At 42.0% G+C, this 23,387-nt stretch overlaps 1 protein-coding gene across 4 annotated transcripts in view; it reads right to left on the reverse strand.

The window, feature by feature from the left end:
• The window catches only part of CD38 (CD38 molecule), a 55,321-nt gene extending 32,457 nt beyond the window's left edge, over positions 1-22,864 (reverse strand). For 2 of the 4 annotated variants that reach the window (XM_029948498.1, XM_029948523.1), the window contains exons 1-2: positions 22,680-22,729; positions 22,157-22,464 (exon numbers count right to left, since the gene is read on the reverse strand). In XM_029948498.1, coding sequence (XP_029804358.1) covers positions 22,157-22,464; positions 22,680-22,686 — 315 coding nt within the window. In that variant the 5' untranslated portion in view covers positions 22,687-22,729. The other 2 variants (XM_029948507.1, XM_029948516.1) reach the window with 2 other exon arrangements.
• Between the last annotated feature and the right edge of the window lie 523 nt (positions 22,865-23,387).

The following is a 23,387-nucleotide window of genomic DNA, read 5'->3' on the forward strand; positions in this document are numbered from 1 at the left end:
TATCTAATGAAACTTGGCAGGCCAGGAAGGAATGGCAGGAAATCTTCAATGTGATGAGCAGAAAAAACATGCAGCCAAGAATCCTTTATCCAGCAAGCCTGTCATTTAAAATAGAAGGAGAGATAAAAGTTTTCCCAAATAAACAAAAATTGAGAGAATTCATGACCACCAAACCAGCCCTACAGGAAATCCTAAGAGGGACTCTATGAGAGAAAGATTGCAAAGAATACAAAGTGCCAGAGACACCACTATAAACATGAATTTAGGGAGAACACTGTTTGTTTGTTTGTTTGTTTGTTTGTTTTGGTATTTGTGGCATTCATCACTATTTAGAATTCTACTTTGGGGGTCAAGTGATTTTGTATTCTCTATATTTATGTATTTTTCTGAATGTTCTCTGATGGCTTGTTTTCTTTTTGTAATTAGAAAAAATAAGAGTCGTTGCAAGGACAGAGAAAGTTACTCTTTGCTCCATTTATTCTTGAAATTTCTGATGTCAGTTTTCACATTCTTTTTTGTCTTCAAAACAAGATTCTCATCATCCCGTCCTTCCAGAGTAGATATTTACTGGTGACATTTTATTGAAAAAGATGATGCCCTACTCCTCACTGAGATAAGAAACAAAAGTCCATGAAAAAAGTTATTCTTCCCCAACCAAACCTTGGGTCTTTGAAACATGCACACATTCACAGGCATGCAACTGAAATCAATTCTGGATTTTATCTCACTCAGTTTCCTGTTCTGTTCTTAGCATCTTGCACCCATTCTTCCCACATACTTCACTTAAAGAAAACTTTGTCTTGGAGTACCTGGTTGTCTCAGTCAGGAGAGCATGGGACTCTGGACCTCAGGGTTATAGATTTGAGTCCCACCTTGGGCACGGACCCTACTTAAAAAATAAAAATGAACAAAACCGACAAACCTGGGGGACCTGGATGACTCAGTCAGTAAAGCTCAACTCTTGATTTCAGCTTGGGTCATGATCTTACAGTTCATGGGATTAAGGATTCTTTCTCTCTCCTCTCTCTCTGTCCCTCCCCCACTTTCCCATGCTCTCTCTCTCTCTCTCTCGCTCTCTTGCTCTCGCTCAAAATAAATAAACTTTTAAAAAGCCACAAACTTTGTCTTGGTAATTTTCTGAACTGATCTATTTCTAAAAGGTTCCTTAATGGCAAGAAAAAAATATCTAACCACTTCTCAATTCACTTATTGCAAAAACTCTTACTTGACCCTATCTTGACTGATTCATTGCATTAACCAACGCTATCCGTTCTCTCTACAATTTGCCCATCTTCTATGTAATTAACAGGCTACTGTACAGTACACCCAACTTGACTGCTTGTTTGCCTGTTTACAAGTATGGCTTTACTTGTTTTAAGTATATAATTTAATTACATTCTTCATAAATTAGATAAGTGGAAAAAGAAAAACCTTTTATTTAACTATGAAAAAAAAGTTTTGTCAAGAATGATAATAGTATTTCAACTATGTTTTTTAAACATTATTTTTTGTTACAGATATAGACTGAAGTATTTATACACAAAATGACATAAAATCTGGAATTTCCTGTAAAGTACTTTAGAGGGGGGAAAAAAAGTGAGAAGATTGAAGAAATAAGACAGCAACGTGTGATAATCTTTAAGGATGGGTATTAGATAAATGGGGTTAACTACTATTCTCTCCAGTTTTACCTTTTTTTTTTTTTTTAACATTTCTATAACAAAAAGTTCCACTCCTATTGGGACTCATGCTGTTTTGCGTTGCCTCTTCACTTCTTCCTTTTGCTTAGAAGACTCTCCCCCAGGTATTTCTGGGTTTGCTCCCCATCTTTATTCAGATCTTTGCTAAAATGTCAGCTTTTAGTAAAGCTTTTCTTATCTTATTATTGCACTTAACACCCGAACACCACCCCCTAGCCCACATTATACCATTTCCACCATCTGCCACATGGTATATTTTCCTGCTTTATTCACTGTCTATACCCCAACCCCACTAGAATAAAAGACCCATGTGAGCAAGGGTGCAGTCTCTTGTGTTCACTGCTCTCTCCCCAGGATTGAAAAGAGTTTCTGGAACATAACAAAAGCTTGAGAAATACTTATGGAATAAATGTGTTATGGAAATATTTATAATTTTAAAATAAGGCTAAAAGTGAGCAGGATGTCCTTTCAGTGTCCTAACGGGGCATTTTTTGATAGATTTTCCCCTAGAATTATTTAATTATCTAGCAGAAAAAATCTTCATTATTTCTATTTACTCTCAAAGCTTATAAAGTTAGATGTTAACTATATACATCCTGTTGGTTAAAGATGCAAATAATCTTTGTCTGATAGGAAAGATACACCCCAAAGGTTATGACTTTTAATTAACTTATAGAGTATTAACCAGTTTTATATCTAACCTATCTAATTCTAATATTCTACTTTAAATATGTATAAATATTTAGTGCCCCTAAGCTATTCTTTGAACTGACTTTATCATCTTACTGATGTCTTCATAAATGAGTAAATAAACCTTTGGCATGCATTGCTTCTGTATTAACTTTCTGAAACTTCTACTCTGACAAATGAACTCCAATCATGGGGAGATGTGCAAATGTTGGCTGTTATTCTTGACATTTTTCTATTTGAGGCTTTGATTCTGCCTTATAAAGAGATCAACACAACACATCCCTGATCCCTTGGCATCAAGACTATTCTTCAACTCAAAGAGACCACCAGGTCACCCATACTCTGTCACATCAGATTTCTCCAAGCCCAGCAGCCCCAGGCCCTCAAGCTTCCTTATCCAGCTTCTTCTCCTGCTGCCCCCACTTCAGGATCTACTCACTGTTAGTCACTCGTGAACTTAGGCACCCAGGACTGAAAATGGATGGCATGATGGTGGCTTTTCCCAAGTAGGATAAATAATACTTCATACTGACCAACTTAGGTTGACAAGCAACAGGATTCTGATGCAGAATGACAAATAGATCTCTTGGAATAACTCTGACCAACTGGAGGCATCCATGTGGCATACTGTGTGGACAGTTTTGAGACTGGGCCAGGTGTGCTGGGATCAATCAGCAATGCCTTCCACAGGCACAGGATTTGGAGTGCAGAGCACGCACTACATCCTTCCTGACTCAGCTCTAGGAGGTGATGATTCAAGAGGAGAGATAAGTCACAAAGAAAACGTCCTGGCCACCAGCCAGGACATGGCATTCTGCTACTTTATCCGCAGAGGTCCATAAGTACAGAAAGACAATGCTCTGGGCTCTGGGACCTTGCTTCCCTAAAAGGAGGAGCCCAATGACCTCACACTGCAGGCTCATGACTCACACTGAGTCAGAGAAAGTAACATATGCCTCCATCTGGAAACTACACAAATGCTCCTATATTAGGAATGGGTTGCCTCTGGCCTTGAGATGTGCTGAGAGGACAGTCTTTTGGAAGCCGTAGGATATGATGGCTGCAGGCTGTGCAGTCAGTTCAAAAACCAGCTCTCCCACTTACCAGCACTGGTCCTTAGGAAAATCACTCCATGCTTCGGTTTTCCCATCAATCTAATGGATCTGATAATCCCAAGAGTGGAAAGAGACATGTTTCAATCCCCACCCTGCCATTGACTAACTAACTACAAAACCAACTTGGGCATCTGATCAAAGCAGTCACATGGGGCCCTGAACTCAGAAAGTTCCCACACTTGGAGTTTAATGCTTTGCAGTTGCTGTCTGGAAATTCTCAGTAATTTTATCTTTGCTTTGTGTCTTGTGAGGTAAGGCCAATGGGAAACTGAAGCCCAGGGCTTGGAGCCCTTGTTCACACCTCCTACTGTTTTCTCACCTCCCAAGGGAGGGAGGGCTCAGGCTGCTGCACTCTGCTCCCAGCAGGATGAGTGCAGGAAGGTCAGTGTCTGGTGAATTGTAGAGTGTGGCCCCAGGCACCTGTGAGGGTCAGCTTTGTCCCTGCAAGGATCCCTGTGTCCAAGGAGACTCAACACTAAATAGCAAGAAAAAACCACCCGGCTGGTGTGACAAGATCTCAGAAGAAAGTAAAAGCTTTCTTTTGCTCTTTGAACAATGAGCTTTGAATTTTCCTTTTGCACTGGGCCACACAAAGTACCCAACCTGCTCTGACTGACTGTAGGATAAGCCAAACTATTTAAACTCTCTCAGGATCCATTTCCCCAACCATAGGATGTGTGTCCTGAGAGTTTATTGATAGGATTCTGAAAAAGTTTAAAGCGAACCGACTACGGGAATGCAAACTGGTGCAGCCACTCTGGAGGGCAGCATGGAGATTCCTCAGGAAACTAAAAATAGAACTACAATATGACCCAGCAATTGCACTAGTAGGTATTCGCCCAAAGGACACAAAAATACAGATTCAAGGAGCACATGCACCCCAACGTTTATAGCAGCTTCATCAACAAAAGCCAAGCTTTGGAGAGAGCCCAAATGTTTATTGGCTGATGAATGGATAAAGAAGACGTGGTGTAGGTGGTGAGTCAAAGTGGTAGAGAGCTAGGGGGATCGGAATTTCCCTCGTCCCTCAAACACAGCAGTACTGAGGGCAGAACAATTGGAACACCAGGAATCCAGGCTACAGAGGGACAGAAGCATGCCCACAGATGTGCAGAGACAGCTTGGCAGGACAGAGTTGCATGTTTGTGTATGGAGAGAGATGAACGAGGCAACATAGGCATGGAGAGGGGAACCCCTTTGGTGGAGAAAGAAAAGGAAGAGAAAGAGAGGCTGGGTGAGTGTAGAATTATATTTGGAAAAGAGAAAAACCTCTCGGATCCGTGGACGGGGGAATGAAAAATACAGAGAGCCAGTTTCTACTTTGCAAACAGCCTTAAAAGCTAAAGGTCAGAGTTTTCATAGGTGTGCAACTTGCTCCAGACCAGAGCTGGACGTGTGTGTGCCTGAGTGGCTCTGCAGCGATCTTGGGGGCACGCTGGGAGAGAGCAGTCCCCTTTCCCGAGTATTGTGAGAAGAGGGTTTATTGCCCTCCAAGGACAAAAGACTCAGCAGGTGCCAGGCAGAGGAGTGGCACTATCCTAGACCCAGGCCTGGGAGGAGGGGGATCCATTAAGACTTAGGGGTTTGAATCCAAGCCAAGCACCTAGGAGGTGTGAGAGACTATGGAGCAGGGCAAGCCAGCCTGCCCGGGCTACTCTGTGAAGGTTACCTGAACAGCACGGTTGAGACACTCAGTCCAGGGAAGAGATATTGGGGTGTCATCAGTTTTCTTCCCATCACCAATAAGGTGGGACTTTAGGGAGCAGGACCGCAGCCCCTAGTGGATACAGGACCTGCTTACGCTAAACCCTGCACCTCTGTGCCTGGTAAGTGCTTATCTACCAGCGTGAGATTGACACTGACCACACCAGGGGTCACCTCCTCCAGACCAGCACAGCCACCAGTTCCAAGGCCTCAATAGACAACTGTCCTGTGGTTTTGTATGTTAGTCCAGTTTTTGTTATGATTGTTTCTTCTTCTGTATTTCTTTCTCTGTTCTGGTTGTTTCTTGGTTTAATCGGTCACTTTTACTCTATTCTTTTTACACCTTTTCTGTATCTCCTTCTTTATTTTCCTCTCTCTCTCTCTCTTTCTGGATTAAGCCTAATAGTTTCTTTGACTCCCTGCCTGGTCTTTTTTTTCTCTGCCCCTGTCATTTCTCTCTTTGTATAAGATTCCCTCCTTTCCTTTTTCCCTTCTTTCCAGGATTACTTCAACAAACAAATCAAAACACACCTAGACCAATCCAGTGAGATAAAGCAATGAAAGATGCAACATCTTTGGAATGCATGCAACGCACTCCAAAAACATTTGTGCCAGGCCCTGAACAGTACATGACCCCTTTTAATATAGTAGTGCTTTCAGGTGTCGGACACATAACAAGCTATTAAAACACATAAAAGACAGGAAACTGGCAAAAGTGATGAAATAAATGGAAGAATTCTCTTCAAAAAAAAAATTCCACGAAGAAATAACAGCCAGAAAATTCCTCAGAATAAATATAGGCAATATATTTAATCAATAATTTAGAATAATATTAGTAAGACTTATAGCTGGGCCTGAAAAAAGCATAGAAGACAGAGAGAATCTATTGCTGCAGAGATTAAGGACCTAAGAAATAGTCATGATAAATTAAGAAATGCCTTAAATGAGATGCAAAATAAACTAGGTGCAGTGACAGCAAGGATGGAAGAAGCAGAGGGAAGAATAGGTGAAATAGAAGATAAAATGATGAAAAGTTATGAAGCTTAAAAAAACAGGGATAGAAAATTAATAGATCATGGGGAGAATTAGAGACCTAAGTGATTCAATGAAGTGAAATAATACCCATATCAAAGGAGTTCCAGAAGTAGAAGAGAGAAAGAAAGGGGCAGAAGGCTTATATGAACAAATTACTGCTGAGAACGTTCCTAATCTGGGAAAGAAAGCAGACATTTAAGTCCAGGAGGCATAAAAACAGGTCAACACCATGACATATCATAGTGAAACTGTCAAAAAATAAGATAAAGAAAGAATTCTGAAAGCAGCTAGGGACAAATGGGCATTAACCTACAAGAGTAGACACATAGGGTTTACAGCAGACCTGCAGTTCACTGAAACTTGGTAAGCCAGAAGGGCGTGGCAACACCTATCCAATGTGCTGAATAGGAAAAGTATGCAGCCAAGAATCCTTCATCCAGCAAGGCTGTCATTCAGAATAAAAGAAAAGATAAAGTCTTTCCCAGACAAACAAAAACTAAAGGAGGTCATGACCACTAAACCAGCCCTGTAGGAGATCCTAAAAGGAACTCTGTGAGTAGAAAGCAGCAGACGACAAAGGACAAGAAACATCACCATAAGCATGAAACCTACAGATAACACAATGATATTAAATTCATATCTTTCAATAATCACTCTGAATGTAAATGGACTAACTGCTCCAATCAAAAGGCTAGGGTATCAAGCGGCACCTGGGTGGCTCAGTCATTTAAGCCTCTGGCTTCAGCTCGGTCATGATCTCCCGGTTCATGGGTTCAAGCCCTGCGTCGGACTCTGTGCTGATAGCTAGCTCAGAGCCTCAGATTCTGTGTCTCCCTCTCTCTCTCTGACCCTCTCCTGCTCGTGCTGTCTCTCTCTGTCTTTCAAAAATAAGTAAAAAACATAAAAAATATCAAAAGACTAGGGTATCAGAATGGATTTAAAAAAAAAAAAACAAGATCCATTTATGAGCAGCCTACAAGAGATTCATTTTAGACATGAGGACACCTGCAGATTGAAAGTGAGGGGATGGAGACCATCTATCATGCTACTGGATGTCAAAAGAAAGCTGGAGTAGTCATATTAATATCAGACAAACTAGATTTTAAACCAAAGACTGTAACAGGAAATGAAGAAGGGCATTATATAATAATTAAAGGGTCTATTCATCAAGAAGAGCTAAAAATTGTAAATGTTTATGTCCCCAATGTGTAACTGCCAAATATGTGAATCAATTAATTACAAACATAAGCAATCTTACTGAAAAGAATATGGTAATTGTAGGTAACTTTAATACTCCACTTATAGCAATGAACAGATCATCTAGGCAAAAAATCAATAAGGAAACAATGGCCTTGAATGATACCCTGGGCCAGATGGACTTAACAGATATATTCAGAACTTTTCATCCAAAAGCAACAGAATACACATTCTTCTCAAGTGCCTATGGAACATTCTCCAAAATAGATCACATACTGGGTCACAAAACAACCCTCAACAAATATAAAAGGATTGCGATCATATCATGCATATTTTCAGATCTCAACATTATAAAACTTGAAATCAATCACAGGGAAAAAATTTAGAAAACCTCCAAATACACGGAGGTTAAATAACATCCTACTAAAGAATGAATGGATCAAGCAGGAAATTAAAGAAGAAATTTAAAAATATATGGAAGCAAATGAAAATGAAAACACAATAGTCCAAACCCTTTGTGATTCAGCAAAGGCAGTTCTAAGAGGAAAATACATTGCAGTCTAGGCCTATCTCATGAAGCGAGAAAGATCCCCAATAAAGAACCCTACCTCACACCTAAAGGAACTAGAAACACAGCAGCAAAGAAAGTCCAAAGCCAGCAGAAGAAGAGAAATAATAAAGATTAGGGCAGAAATAACAGTATAGAATTAAAAAAAAAACAGTAGAACAAATAAAATGAATCTAAGAGCTGGTTTTTTTAAAGAATAAAAAAAATGAATAAGCCCCTAGCCAAACTTCTGGAAAAGAAAAGAGAGAGGACCCAAATATATAAAATCATATCACAAACCGCACCACAGAAATACAAACAATTATTAGAGAATACTATGAACAATTATATGCCAACAAACTGGACAACCTGGAAGAAATGGACAAATTCTTAGACATACACACACTACCAAAACTCAAATAAGAAGAAATAGAAAATTTGAACTGACCCATAACCAGCAAAGAAATTGAATCAGTTATCAGAAATCTCTCAACAAATAAGAGTCCTAGGCCAGACAGCCTCCCAAGGGGCTTTTACCAGACATTTAAAGCAGAGTTAACACCTATTCTTCTCAAGTTATTCTAAAAAAAAGAAAATGAAGGAAAGTTTCCAGACTCATTTTATGAAGCCAACATTACCTTCATTCCCAAACCAGACAAAGACCTCATTAAAAAGGAGAATTATAGGCCAATATCCCTGATGAACATGGATGCAAAAATTCTCAACAAAATACTAGCAAATTGAGTTCAACAGTATGTTAAAAAAAATTATTTACCATGATCAAGTGGGGTTCATTCCTGGGCTGCAGTGCTGGTTCAATATTCACAAGTCAATCGATGTGATACATCACATTAATAGAATAAAGGTTAAGAACCAGATGATCCTGTCAATAGATGCAGAAAAAGCATTTGACAAAATACAGCATCTTTCTTAATAAAAACCCTCAAGAAACTCAGGATAGAAGGAACTTACCTTAACATAATAAAAGCCATTGATGAAAACCCCATAGCTCGTATCATCCTCAATGGGGAAAACTCACAGCTTACCCCCGAGATAAGGAACATGACAGGGATGTCCACTCTTACCACTGTTGTTTAATACAGTGTTGGAAGCCCTAGCATCAGCGATCAGACAACATAAAGAAATAAAAGGCATCGAAATTGGCAAAGAGGAAGTCAAACTTTCACATTTCACAGATGACATGATACTCTACATGAAAAAACTGAAAGACTTCACCAAAACACTGCTAGAACTGATACACGAGTTCAACAACGTTGCAGAATATAAAATCAATGTACATAAATCAGTTGCACTTCTATACACCAATAATGAAGCAACAGAAAGAGATATCAAGGAATCTATCCCATTTACAATTGCACCAGGAACCATAAAATACCTAGAAATAAACCTAACCAAAGAAGTAGAAGACCCATACGCTGAAAACTATAGAAATCTTATGAAAGAAATTGAAAGACTCAATGAAATGGAAAAACATTCCATGCTCATGGATTGGAAGAACAAATATTGTTAAAATGTCAATACTACCAAAAGCTACACATTTAATGCAATCCCAATCAACATAGCACGAGCATTCTTCACAGAGTTAAAGCAAGCAATGCTAAAATTTTCATGGAACCTCACAAGACCCCAAATAGCCAAAGTAATATTGAAAAAGAAAACCAAAGCTGGAGGCATCAGAATCCCAGACTTCAAGCTGTATTACAAAGCTATAATCATCAAGACAGTATGGTATTGGCACAAAAAAACAGAGAGGCCAGTGGAATAGAATAGAGAATCCAGAAGTGGACCCATAAATGTATACCTAACTAATCTTCGACAAAGCAGGAAAGAATAACCAATGGAAAAAAAAAAGACAGTCTCTTTAGCAAATGGTGCTGGGAAAACTAGACAGAAACATGCAGAAAAATGAAACTGGACCACTTTCTTACACAATACACAAAAATAAATTCAAAATTGATGAAAGACCTAAATGTGAGACAGGAAACCATCAAAACCCTAGAGAAGAAAACAGGAAACTACCTTTTGACCTCAGTCACAGCAACTTCTTATTTGGCATGTCTCTGACGGCAAAGGAAACAAAAGCAAAAATGAACTATTGGGTCCTCATCAAGATAAAAGCCTTCTCCACTGCAAAGGAAACAGTCAGAAAAACTAAAGGCAACTGACAGAACAGGAAAAAATATGTGCAAATGACATATCAGATAAAGGGTTAATATCCAAAATCTATAAAGAATTTACCAAACTTGACACCTGAAAAACAAATAAACCAGTGAAGAAATTAGCAGAATACATGAATAGATATTTTTTTCAAAGAAGACATCCAGATGACTAACAGAAACATGAAAAGATGCTCAACATCACTCATCATCATGGAAATACAAATCAAAACCACATTAAGATACCTCTTCACACCTGTCAGAATGGCTAAAATTAACAACTTAAGAAACAACAGATGTGGGTGAGCATATGGAGAAAGGGAAACCCTTTTGTACTGTTGGTGGGAATGCAAATTGGTGCACCACTCTGGAAAACAGTGTAGAGATTCCTCAGAAAATTAAAAATAGAATTACCTTATAACCCAGCAATAACACTACTAGGAATTTAACCAAAGGAAACAAGAGTGCTGATGCATAGGGGCATGTGTACCCCAATGTTTATAACAGTGCTATGAACAATAGCCAAATTATGAAAAAAGTCCAAATGTTTATCAACTGATGAAAAGATAAAGATGTGGTTTACATATACAATGGAATACTGAGTATGGTGATGAAAAAGAATGAAATCTTGCCATTTTCAACAACATGGATGGAACTGGAGGGTATTATGCTATGTCAAATAAGTCAGTCAGAGAAAGACAGATATCATATGTTTTCACTTATGTGTGGAATTTGAGAAATTTAACAGAAGACAATAGGGGAAGAGAAAAAAAATAAGTTACAAACAGAGGGAGAGGCAAACCATAAGAGACTCTTAAATACAGAGAACAAACTGAGGGTTGATGAGGATGAGGGTTGGGGAAGCAGGGAAAATGGGTGATGGGCATTGAGGAGGGCACTTGTTGGAATGAACACTAGGTATTGTATGTAAATGATGAATCATGGACATCTACTCCCAAAGCCAATACTATACTGTATATACTGTACGCTAGCTGACTTAATAAATTATTTTTTAATGTTTTCTGTTTAATTTTGAGAAAAAGAGAGAGGCACACACAGCATGAAAAGGGAGGGTCAGAGAGAGAGGGAGACACAGAATCTGAAGCAGGCTCCAGGCTCTGAGCTGTCAGCGCAGAGCCCAACACGGGGCTAGAACCCATGAACCGTGAGATCATGACCTGAGCCAAAGTCAGATGCCTAAACAACTGAGCCACCCAGGCACACCAACAATAAATTATTTTTTAAAAATAATGTTATATATGTATTTATATCTGTACATATATAATGGAATATTACTCAGCCATCAAAAAATGAAATCTTGACATTTGCAATGATGTGGAGGGAGCTAGAATGTATTAAGCTAAGCAAAATATGTCAATGGAGGGAGCTAGAATGTATTATGCTCAGCAAAATAAGTCGATCAGAGAAAGACAAGTACCATATGACTTCATTCATATGTGGAATTTAAGAAACAAAACAGAGAAATATATGGAAGTAGGGGGGAAAGAGAAGAGAGAGAAACAAACTACAGGAGACATTTAATGGTAAAGAACAAACTATGAGTTGATGGAGGGATGTGGGTGGAAGATGGGCTAGATGGGTGATGGGCACTAAGAAGGATATTTGTTGTGATGAGCACTTGTGATGAGCATTTGTTTGTGATTCATCACTACATTCTACTCCTGAAACCAATACTGCACTGTATGTTAACTAAAATTTAAATAGAAGTGCATGGGTGGGTCAGTCAGTTAAGTATCTGACTTTGGATACAGTCATGATCTCATGGTCCGTGGGTTGAGCCCCAAATTGGGGGCTCCATACTGACAGTGTATAGTCTGCTTGGGATTCTACCCCCCCCACTCTCTCTCTCTGCCCCTTCCCTACTCAAAAACAAATACATACATGCATAACTTTAAAAATAATATTCTAGGGGCACCTGGGTGGCTCAGTCAGTTGAGCATTCAACTTTGGCTCAGGTCATAATCTCACGGTTTGTGAATTTGAGCCCTGCATGGGTTCTGTGCTGACAGCTCAGAGCTTGAAGCCTGCTGTGGATTCTGTGTCTCTCTCACTCTGCCCCTCCCTCACTCTTGCTCTGTCTCTCTCCCTCTCAAAAATAAATAAAACATTTTTTTTAATTTAAATTTGAATAAAATTTAAATTAAAAAGAAGCAAAAATAATAAAATCAATTAATTAATTAAATTTAATATATATATGTACATTTCTTAGTACATTGTATATAGCCCATAAACGTTGATTCTCAACCTTTCTCTGTTCAAAATTTCTAAATGGACTTCTGGCAACTGTTTTTCAAGGGCTTTCTTTCTGAATAGGAAAGGAGGAAGCAGGCAAGTCATGAGTGTTCATTGTGATAAAGAACAAGTTTTCTCCAGGCAGAATACCACCACTTCCCTCAGCTGTTAATAATAATACCAGAACAAGAAGCATGGATTGGATGTCCCCAGTGAGCACTCCTGACCTTTCTAGGAACTTCTGAAGTGAAACACAGAAGTAACGTCTCTCCTTTTCCTTCATCCCTTACTTCTGTCTTTCCTCACTCAGCCATCTGATGGGCCCCCAAGGCTTTCAAGTAGCCTCTCCTTCTAGAAGATTCTACCCTGAGCTACATTTTCTTAGGTGTCCTGGCAGCACCTCAAGTCTGGAAGTTCCAAACACAGCTTGCATGTGTACTCCACCCTTCCTTCCAGAGATAACTCAGCTCTGCAGTCCAATTTCCCTATTTGTAATCACAGCAGCACCCAGACCCTACACTTTGTAAATCAGTTTCACTTTCCCTACTTTGCCCTTCATATTCAGTCAGGTGCATTTTGCCTTCCATATTCAGTCAGGTGCATCTAAGACTCTGACCACTGGTCTCTGTTTTAGAGCCCAGAATGAAAAGTGGGGTTAAAGGAAGCCTGTGGATCATGATAGCACTAAGAATTGAGGACACACACAGGTGAATGTGAGGCCATGAACTTTATTCTGCTTTAATGAGGCTCAATGTCTAGCTGGGAAGACAGACACTGAGCAGGTGGTCATCCTATCGCCCACAGGGAAAACATTATAGAACTCTGCCTTGTGCAAATATACTCATGCTCATACTTTCCTGTACACTGAGAAGATCCAGGTTGTGGCTGGGCCACCATGAGTCCACACCCTTTAACCAGTGGGATCCTGCCAAGGTACCACAGCCTTTAAAGACTTTTGGTTCATCCATTGGCCAGTCTTCCTCCAGCAGTAGCATCTTATCTCTCTCCCAGGTTTATTCAACAGTTTAACATACACTCTTCAGAACACCCTTTGCTGAAATTCTATCATAAAAGTAAGACCTCATATGCTACTTCTTTCATGAAGTCTTTCCTGACTCTGGTCCACCAGGTGCTCATTTCTGAATCTCTGTGGTATGTTACAGGGATGTGGCTCAAAGAAATTCACATATTTTCTTGTCTGTTAAGGACTTAAGTACATCTTACCCCTACAGAATCTAGCAAAAGGCTTAGAGCACAGAAAGCACCCCTGCTCTGTGGAGCCACACTCATCCATGGACACACTCTTGTGCCATTACAGATCACACTGCCTTGCAGCATGTCTCCAGGCCAGTCCGCCCAGACCTCCCCTCAGGTCCTGGATAGCAAGACTGGCGTTTTCTTCCTCTCTGAGCCCCCCATCCCCACCCCAGCATGAGCCCCAGCATTAGGCACACAGTGAGTCTTTATTATATGTTTGTATGGATTTGCTATTTTGTACAATGTGAACTCATAAATTTTACTGAGTATAAGTTAATAAAATGCTGTAGTCATTCAAATGGGAGCTATGGGGAAGTGAAAATGAAGAATTGGTCCCTGAGAAATCTTGCTATAAGTTTTGAAGAGGAAGGAGAGACCAAAAGAAATTGTGAAATGAAGAAAAAGGAATCCAAAATAATAGTCAATACAGGGACAGGGCAGATGATCTGTCCGAGATCATCAGAAGGCAAGTTAAGATGGATGAAGAATGCTTTCTGATTAAGTTTCTAAATACTGTGTATGTTTCAACCAGCATGATGTGGACTTCACTGAGTTCACCTTAGCAAGCATCTACCAAGGGACTATAATGTGATGACCAGTGTGCTGAACAACAGAGGATGCAGGGGTGAGTAAAACAGTCTCTTCCCTCAGGAACCCCAGCTTGTATGGGGCAGGGATGAAGGGAGCTATCAGAAGAATGCCCACTCCTGTCCCTAAACAGCCAGCAGCAATCATCAATGCCTAAAATTCATGGAGAGGGCTGGTTTTCTCCAAGGCGGTAAGATTCCTTGAATTGAATTACACCTCTGGCTGCCTCCCTGGAGCCCCATCTTACCCTGGGTGCTGATTCTCCACTTCCACCTGCAGACTCTGCTCCACCCTCCACCTGCATTCCCTGGCTCCTGTCTATTGCCCGGACAGGTGACAGTCTCCCATGGTATCAATATTTCCAAATTGTCAGCACTAAGCATCTGCTGACACTCTGATGAGTCTTGGCCACATGTCCCTCCGGTCACGTGCCCAGGGCCATCTTGGGTCATAAGGCAGCTTCTGGGTGTGACCTTGAGACAGCAGAACCAGGTGTCATCTCTTCAGGAAGGTTCTGCATTTAATGCCTCTGATTTAACTTAAGAAAGTTAGAGCCTAAACGTCCACTACCTGATGAATGGATCAAGAAGATGTGGTGTATGTATGTATGTATGTATATACATACATACATACACACAATGGAGTATTACACGGCAATAAGAAAGAATGAAATATGGCCATTTGTAGCAAAGTGGATGGACCTCGAGGGTGTCATGCTAAGCGAAATAAGTCAGGTGGAGAAGGACAGAAAGCATATGTTTGTACTCATAGGTCTAACAGGAGAACAGGAAAAACCTAATGAAGGACCATGGGGAGGGGAAGGGGGAAAGAGAGTTGGGGAGAGAGAGGGACACAAAACCTGAGAGACTATTGAATACTGAAAACGAACCGAGGGTTGAAGGGGAAGGGGAAAGGGAGGTGGTAGCAATGGAGAAGGGCATTTGTAGGGAAGAGCACTGGGTGTTTCATGGAAACCAATTTGACAATAAACTATTAAAAAAAGAAAGAAAGAAAGTTCCATCTTGATAAGCAGGGACAAGTTTCAATACTCACCTACCCACACTAAAAGACTGACAGAAAGTGACTTCTATGGAGGTGAGAGATTTTGGAAAAGGAAAATTGGGAAAAGGAATATATAAAGAAGATAAAGTCCTAAGACCTACAAAGAAATCCTGAGAAGCTATTATATAAAAGAAACATCAATTCTCTATTAGCCCAAAATAGAGACTAATGGAGATTTGGGAGCAATGGTATGGAAGTTTGTTGGGGAGGTATACTTATTATAGTTCTGTTTGTTTTTATTATTTGTAATATACTGGCTTCTATGTCATTCACTTAATTCAACTATTTTTGCTTACTGTATATATATCACTTGACAAAAAGCCCTTAGATTCAATGAGCTTATGTTCCAGGAGGCATGTATCACATTTTTTATCATTGTTAAATCTAGTTAGGGGCACCTGGGTGGTTCAGTCAGTTAAGCATCTGACTTCGGCTCAGGTCATAATCCCATAGCTTGTGAGTTCGAGCCCCACATTAGGCTCTTTGCTGACAGCTCAGAGCCTGTACTCTGCTTCCAATTCTGTGTGTCTCTCTCTCTGCTGCTCCTCTGCTTGCATTCTGTCTCTCTTTCTCTCAAAAATAAATAAACATTTAAAAAATACATACGCTAAAAATGTAGTTAGGGACATCTGGTTGGCTTAGTGGGTTAAGCAGCCGACTTCAGCTCAGGTCATGATCTCACAGCTTGTGGCTTCAAGCCCCACATTGGGCTCTGTGCTGATGCTCAAAGCCTGGAGCCTGCTCAGAGTCTGTGTCTCCTCTCTCTGCTCTTCCCCCACTTGTGCTCTGTCTCTCAAAAATAAATAAATGTGAAAAAAATTTTAATCTAGTTAATAAAATGCCATAACGTATAAAGAGCAATAGATGTAACAGAAGAACAAAAATGACAAGAAAGAAATAAAAATTTTAAAGCTAACATAAAGGGATGCGTGCGTAACTCTGTTGGTTAAGTGTCTGACTCTTGACTTTGGCTCACGTCATGATCTCATGGTCCTGGGATCAGGCCCCACATTGGGCTCCATGCTTGGGATTCTGTCCCTACCTCTCCCTCCACCCCTCCTCCACTTAGCTCACTCTCTTGCGCTCTCTCTCTCTCTCTCAAAATGAATAAATAAATAAAATTTTAAATTTTTTAATAAAAATAACACAAAAGCTAACATAAAGATACATAAGGGCTAAGGTGTCCACAGAATTTTTGTTGCTCTTCTTATCACAGAGTAGAGTTTGTTTTCTCTCTTTTTGAACCTGGACAGGCCTGGTGACCGTTTTAACCTGTAGAATGTGGTGGAAGGGATGCTGTGCGAGTTAGGAGTCTAGAACCAGGCTCCACTGGAAAGAGCTGAGGAACTCGGGAGACATGGAACCGCACCATGGAGAGGTCATGTGGAGGAGCGACGCCCTGAGATGAGCCCTGGGTAGCCCAGCTGTGCCCGGGCACCAGGGTCCCATCACACAACTGCAATGTTTGGGGTGTTCCAGTAGAGCCACCCTCCAGATGACTACAGCCCAGCTGACATCAGTGAAACAGACCATCCAACTGACCCTAGTCAACACACAGAATCATGAAAAATAATAAATGGTGGTCGTTTTACGTCACTACAGTTTAGGGTAGTACATCAACCATAGATAAGCCAAATAGAAAGTGGAACCCAGAAGGGAGGTGCTTTGTAACAGAACCCCAACACATGAACATGATGGTTCATTCTCTGTGTCAACTTGGTCACAGATATTTGGTTACACACATGTGGACGTCACACTTTAAATGGATGGACTCTGAGTAAAGCTGATTGCTCTCCAATCATTCAGTCATGGGCCCCATTCAATCAGCTGAAGCCTTAAGAAAAAGACTGAGCTCCCCCAAGGAAAAGAGAATTTTGCCAGCAAATAACCTTCAGACACAAGCTGCAACATCAACTCTTCTCTAGGTCTCTGGCTTGTCTGCACCCCCTTCAGATTTTGGATGAGTCACTTGCCACAATTATGTGCGCAAATGCCTTAAAATAAACATCTCCTCTCCCTCCCATCTCTGCCCCTCCCCAACTCTTTTTCTTTCTCTCTTCCTGGAGAACCCTGACTACCACAGTGTGGCATCAGCATTGAAAGTGAGTGGCAGGCTGAGCTAAGAAAAACCTCAAAAAGGAGCACCCAGCTGGCTCAGAGGAACATGTGGCTCTTGATCTCTGGGTTGTGAGTTTAAGCCCCACCTTGGGTGTGGAGATTTCTTAAGTAAATAAAACTTTAAAAAAAGAAAAAAAGAAAAAAAGACCTCGAAAGGACTGTTCTTGAAGACTGGAGTGACAGGGAAGAAATTGTTACAGGAGCCTAAGAAAAAGGTGACCCGTGTTTTATGGTGGTGGTAACACTGTCATCTGCAGTAACAGAAATACCTGAAGAATTTAGGAATTCAACTAAGAAGATTTCTAGGCAGAGTGTCAGAAGTAAACCTCATTTCTTTTCACCACATATGATAAGGTACAGATTCATTTTTTAGACAGAATCAAGAGCAAACATTTTCAAGTCAGGATTTGCCAAGTTGGAAAATAAAGCTGTTTTTCATTCCTAATCTTTCTTGGTAAAAAGAATATCAAACTAAGAAATGGTTGTGAGGCGGTGATCACATCTAGGGTGCTGCCAGCAAAACATGCTCACAGGGTCAAAACATCAGGGCTGTGACTCTGAGACAGCAGAAGACACCATGATACTCCACCTTTCCAGCATCCCAACAATGCGAGTCTTTCAGTGGACCTCTCCATGGTGCCCTTCATGTGAGTGATGTCTTACGTATCTTGGATATGTCAACTTAGTTGAGCCCCCAAATAACTCTGGCCCCAGCCAAAATCACAAGGAGCAGAAGAACCACCTAGCTAAGCCAAGTTGATCAAAGAGTCATATAAAATAATAAAATGCTTTATGTTTTAGACCGCTAAGCTTTGGGGTGATTTATTATACAGTCACAAATAAGCCAGATGCAAATTATAGATCATTTGAAACTGAAGAATAATAAGGAAAAATAAGGAAAGAAATCTACAAGAAACTTACTGATGGCCTAAAATCAGTGGTGGAATAGTAAGGATCAGTGGTCAACAATTTCCTTCACCCAGCAGTGCTGTATTTTACTACCTTTCTCCCATTTACATTCAGTTTTACATAGTTATGATTATCAAATGCATTGTTTTTGATACTGGTTTTGTTTTTTCTGGAATCACATAACATATCAAATTTTTGTATGTTAACATGTAGCTGCAAAAACGACCTACCGAGTTAAGACGAACTAGAAGTACCAGGTCAAAGTGGAATTACAGGTTGAACAATTGACATAAATTGATACTCTGGCCCAATATTAAAAAAAACAAAGCAGGAGACAGTGGCCCAGCAAGGGATGGGTGGGAGAAGAGGGTCACAGGAATGGCTTCAGAATTCATCAGAGAAAAGATTTCTGATGCTGAGAGGGTATGGCTACACAGGAAGTAGCATGCCAGACTTCCAACAACATAGAAAGAAGGAGATTCGTGATCAGAGTCATAACCTTGACATTGAAGTCTCAAGAGTTGGGGGAGCAACAGAAGTTATAAGGGTTCCAAGGACAATGAGCAGAAAGGACATGCTATATACATGATCTACAATGTATCATGAATGCCCATAAAAAGAAATAAATAGGGGCACCTGGGTAAGCATCCGACTTCAGCTTAGGTCATGATCTCACTGTTTGTGAGTTTAAGCCCCATGTCAGGCTCTGTGCGGACAGCTCAGAGCCTGGGGGCTACTTTGGATTCTAGGTCTCCTCTGTCTTGCCCTTACCCCACTCACTTAATGCTCTCTCTCAAAAATAAATAAACATTAAAAAATTTTAAAGAAATAAATATGCAACTGAGTAGAAATTAGCAAAGATCTGCACAGAAAATTCACAGATAAAAATATGGAAGACCAGTAAACATATCCAATATGCTATGACCCCCTGATAATCAGAAAACAATGAGATGCTATTATACTATTCAGCAATAAAGAGATTGTGGGAAAGTATGTCCTGTGACAGATGATAAAGGGAAGATAAGTGGTACTGCTATTTTGGAGGGAATTTAGAAATACATATCAAAATTTAAAAGATGCAAGATCGTGCCCTTAATCCAGCAATTCCACCACCAGAAACCTATCCTACCGAAACAGCCCTGCAAGTGCACAAAAATAAATGTAAAAAAACATTCACTGAAGGACGTTTCTCCCTATTGGGATGAAAGTTTCATGGAAGTGGGAAGTTGGCAATCCACTCCTGTGGTGGTCAGCGGTAGATTGCTGCCTGGAGTATAGAAGGTGCTCAGCAAATATCTGTTGACTGAATGAATGGGATTGAAAATTGGAGGGGCGCCAGGGTGGCTCAGTGGGTTAACTGTCTTACTTCAGCTCAGGTCATGATCTCACAGTTGATGGGTTTGCTCCCTGCATCAGGCTCTGTGCTGATGGCTCAGAGCCTGGAGCCTGCTTCAGATTCTGTGTCTCCCTCTCTCTCTGCCCTTCCCCCAATCATTCTCCCTCTCTCTCTCTCTCTCTCTCTCTCTCTCTCTCTCTCTCTCAAAAATAAAATAAACGCTAAAAAATATTTTTTAAAGAATGAGGTAAATTTACCTGTACTGACACTGAAAGATCTCAAAAAACATTGGTTTAATTTTTTTTGTAAATAATAGTAAAAAAAAATTGGAAACAACACAATTTGGGGTGCTTGGTGGCTCAGTGGGTTAAGCTTCCAACTCTTGATCTCAGCCCAGGTCATGGTCTCAGGTTTGTGAGCTTGAGCCCACCATCTAGCTCTGTGCTGACAGCGCAGAGCCTGCCCAAAGTTCGGTCTCTCCTTCTCTTTCTTCCCCTTCCCTGATTGTACTCTGTCTCACAATAAATAAATAAACTTTAAAAAAGAACATAAATTCCATCACTGGAGGACTGATACACTGCATTGTAATTTAAATAACTTTAATGCTAGGCATCCATTGTCACGTTGGCCTTGATCTCTATTACTGTTAAAAGATGTCTGTGTATATCAGGATTATTCCTCTTAATTCTCAGAATTTCCACATGCGGTCGATTCTACCATCCCATTCTACAGCTGGGAACACTGCAGCACGGAGAAAGTATCTTGCCCAAAATTACCCTGTGACAGAGCCAAGATTAAAACCCAAACAGCGTGATTCCTGAGATTGTGCTCTTAAACTCTGGAAGGATAAAGGATATGTTCTAGTATATCTATGACTAAGCATAATTAATTAACAGCATCCCCTTTGTTTTCAAAAAGTCTCAGACATAGTCGGTAAACTTTATGGTCACTCTGTCTACAGGAATACATAGCATAGTGCAGTGGGTGAGCTCAGTCTCTGGATCCAAATTTTGGGCAATTGACTCAAACTCTCTGTTTCAGTTTTTTCGCTTCTAAAATGGGGGTGGCAGTTAACTCAGACAGTTGCAAAGGGACTCAATGATTTCCTATTTCTTAAGTGCCTGGCACGTAGTACCATATTCAATATTAACCCATTTATACAGTGTCTGCATGTGTGAGTGTGTTTCATACTGAGCAGGCACCCTGGCAAACATTAAAGAGTCATGTGGTTTCTAGGGAGCATCTTGCTTGCTGCATGGTGACGACAGTCTAACCGATAATGTGAATTTACATTGGACAACAACAGAAATCTTAACACTGTTATATTAGGATGAAACTTTAAAGCCGCGCTGATCCTTACAAGTCAGATTAGATAGCGCGTGGTTTTATTTACACTTTAAGTGTAACCTAAAGGAACGCTTCAACTTCTGATTTCTCAATTAACTATTTAATTACTTGGAAACAAAACACTTAAGGGACCTTGGCAATCTGTGACCAGGAAAAACGTGCAAGAATCGACGGGGCGGAGAGAGCGCGGGGAGGGGGTTGGGGCTGCCGGTGTTTGGCAGGTGGATGGAATTCACTGCGCGATCTCACGTTCAGAGCAGAAATCGTGGCTCCACCGGCCCGCCTTCGGCTGCCTGAGAAGCAGCTTTTTACTTCTGGCTGGTTCTACTTCATGTACAACTTCAAAAATGAGTTCTGTGGGCGAAACCAAACCCTGGGAATGAAAGTGAAGAAAGCAGTTCCCTTTGGGGGTGATTTGCTGGGAGGAGGAAGCAGGAACGCGCCGGAAAGGTTCCGCAGACTGACGCGGGCGGCCTTTTCGGGATCTGTACTGATACGCCGAACTGATGCACCTGCCACCGTAACTTTTATCTCACTTCCCAAAGTTATTGTTTCGTTTTAGTTTTGTTACTGAGTGTTGTGGTCCCATTGATCTCCGGGCGCGAGAGAAGGGTTTTATATTCATGAATGGGACTCATTTTAGTGGTCTGGCCCTTCCGATGCCACCCTCCCCTCCTGCCCGCGCGCCACACACACACACACACACACACACCCACACCCCCCCCCCCCCCCCCCCCCCACCCCTCGCAGACTTCACGAGCCACCTAACCAGGCAGGTGCGCGCGCACAGAAATCCCCTGCAAGGTCTACCTTCCGGTGATCCTCCGCGAGGACCAGTTCTCTGCGCCCCTGCGGCTCGAACCCCGCCACCCCCGCGCTCCCTGCGCACAAGGCGGGCGTGAACGCCCCGGGTTAGGCCGCTGAGCCGCATGCCCCGGGGCCAGCGCCAGGCGCGCGGGCGAGCCGCGCGGAATGTCAAGGCCGGCGCTAGCTAGCCGGCACCCGCCCGGGGCCTCTCCGCTCGCCGGGAATAGAAGATGCTGTGTTGCGCGCGCGGTGCCCCGCCGTGCCCCACCGTGCCCCGCCGTGCCCAGCGGCGCGCCAACGGGACACCGACTCACCCCAGCTCGGGTCGCACGATTTGAGTGTAGGTGTAGCACCTTCCCAGGATTATCTCGTAAAAATGAGCGGTGGTGCCCGCCCCCTTCCACTCTTTGTGCTTGGGCGGCTGGTGCCACATCAGGATCCCCACCACCACCGCGATGATCACCACGACCAGAAGACCGAAAACCAGGCAGAGACAGATCTGGGCTTTCTTGGATATGTTGCAGCAGGATTTCCCTCTGGACACGGCACTGAACCTGTGGTCCGCCATGGGGTCCGCCGTGGGGGTCTGCGGCGCGGAGTTGCGGGAAAGACCGCCTGGGACCTGTCCGGAAAGCGACGAGAGAGCTAGCCCGGCTCTGAAAGTGCACCTCCCCTTTATCTTGCACTCGCCGGTTCTCGGCTTCCTTTCCCACCCCCACCCCCTCCTCCAAAGTTCCTTGGCCGGCTGGACCAATAAGGATTTTAAGGACTCGAAAGACCTCTACTACTACCCGCCGCCCGCTCGCTTCCAAACTCCTGAGCAGACAAGAGCCACACTTTGCATTTGCAGGGAGAAACCGCCGCCTTAAGCTTTCTCTGCAGGCTCCGGAAAACAGTCTATCCTATACTTACTTCTCCGCCAGCTCCCTTGTTCAGCCTTGCACTTTTCACCTTAGCCACACCCTATCCTGGAAAGTGTGAAAGCTGGCTGCCAATCTCTGCAGGTGCGGATAAGCACTGCTTTTTGCGGGGTGGAGGGAGGCGAAGGAGGATGCTCCACCTCTCCTTGGCAACCTCACAAATGCCTGTTCAGCCCTCTTCCCTCAAGCCTCATCCCTTAACTCAAGTGGCATCAGTAATTAAACCTGGGTTCAAACTCAGCTCCCCTACCCACTACTGGGGTAATACCAGACAAGTTACTTGATCTCTTCATGCTTCGGATTTAAGACTAGGATAATAGCATCTACTTCATGGGGTACGAAGAGGATTAAGAGAGTTCATATTTACAATGTGTTTAGCACAATGCCTGGCACATGATAAGCACTCAGTAAATGTTAGCAGTTACAACCTGCTCTGTGGAGCTATGGAAGGGATGTGGCTCTATAACCCATGGAATGTGCTTGGAAAAGTATCTGGCATGCAGTAAGCACGCTAAGTGGCGGTTCAAGAATAATCAAGTGGCTAGTCTCCGATATGCCCTGCGTGTCCTCTCTCCACGTTCCTTAGCACTAAGACCTTCTGTGACATTCAGCAGAGACCTAAGGA

The sequence above is a fragment of the Suricata suricatta genome, chromosome 1, assembly GCF_006229205.1.
Source record: "Suricata suricatta isolate VVHF042 chromosome 1, meerkat_22Aug2017_6uvM2_HiC, whole genome shotgun sequence".
Taxonomy (NCBI): domain Eukaryota; kingdom Metazoa; phylum Chordata; class Mammalia; order Carnivora; family Herpestidae; genus Suricata; species Suricata suricatta.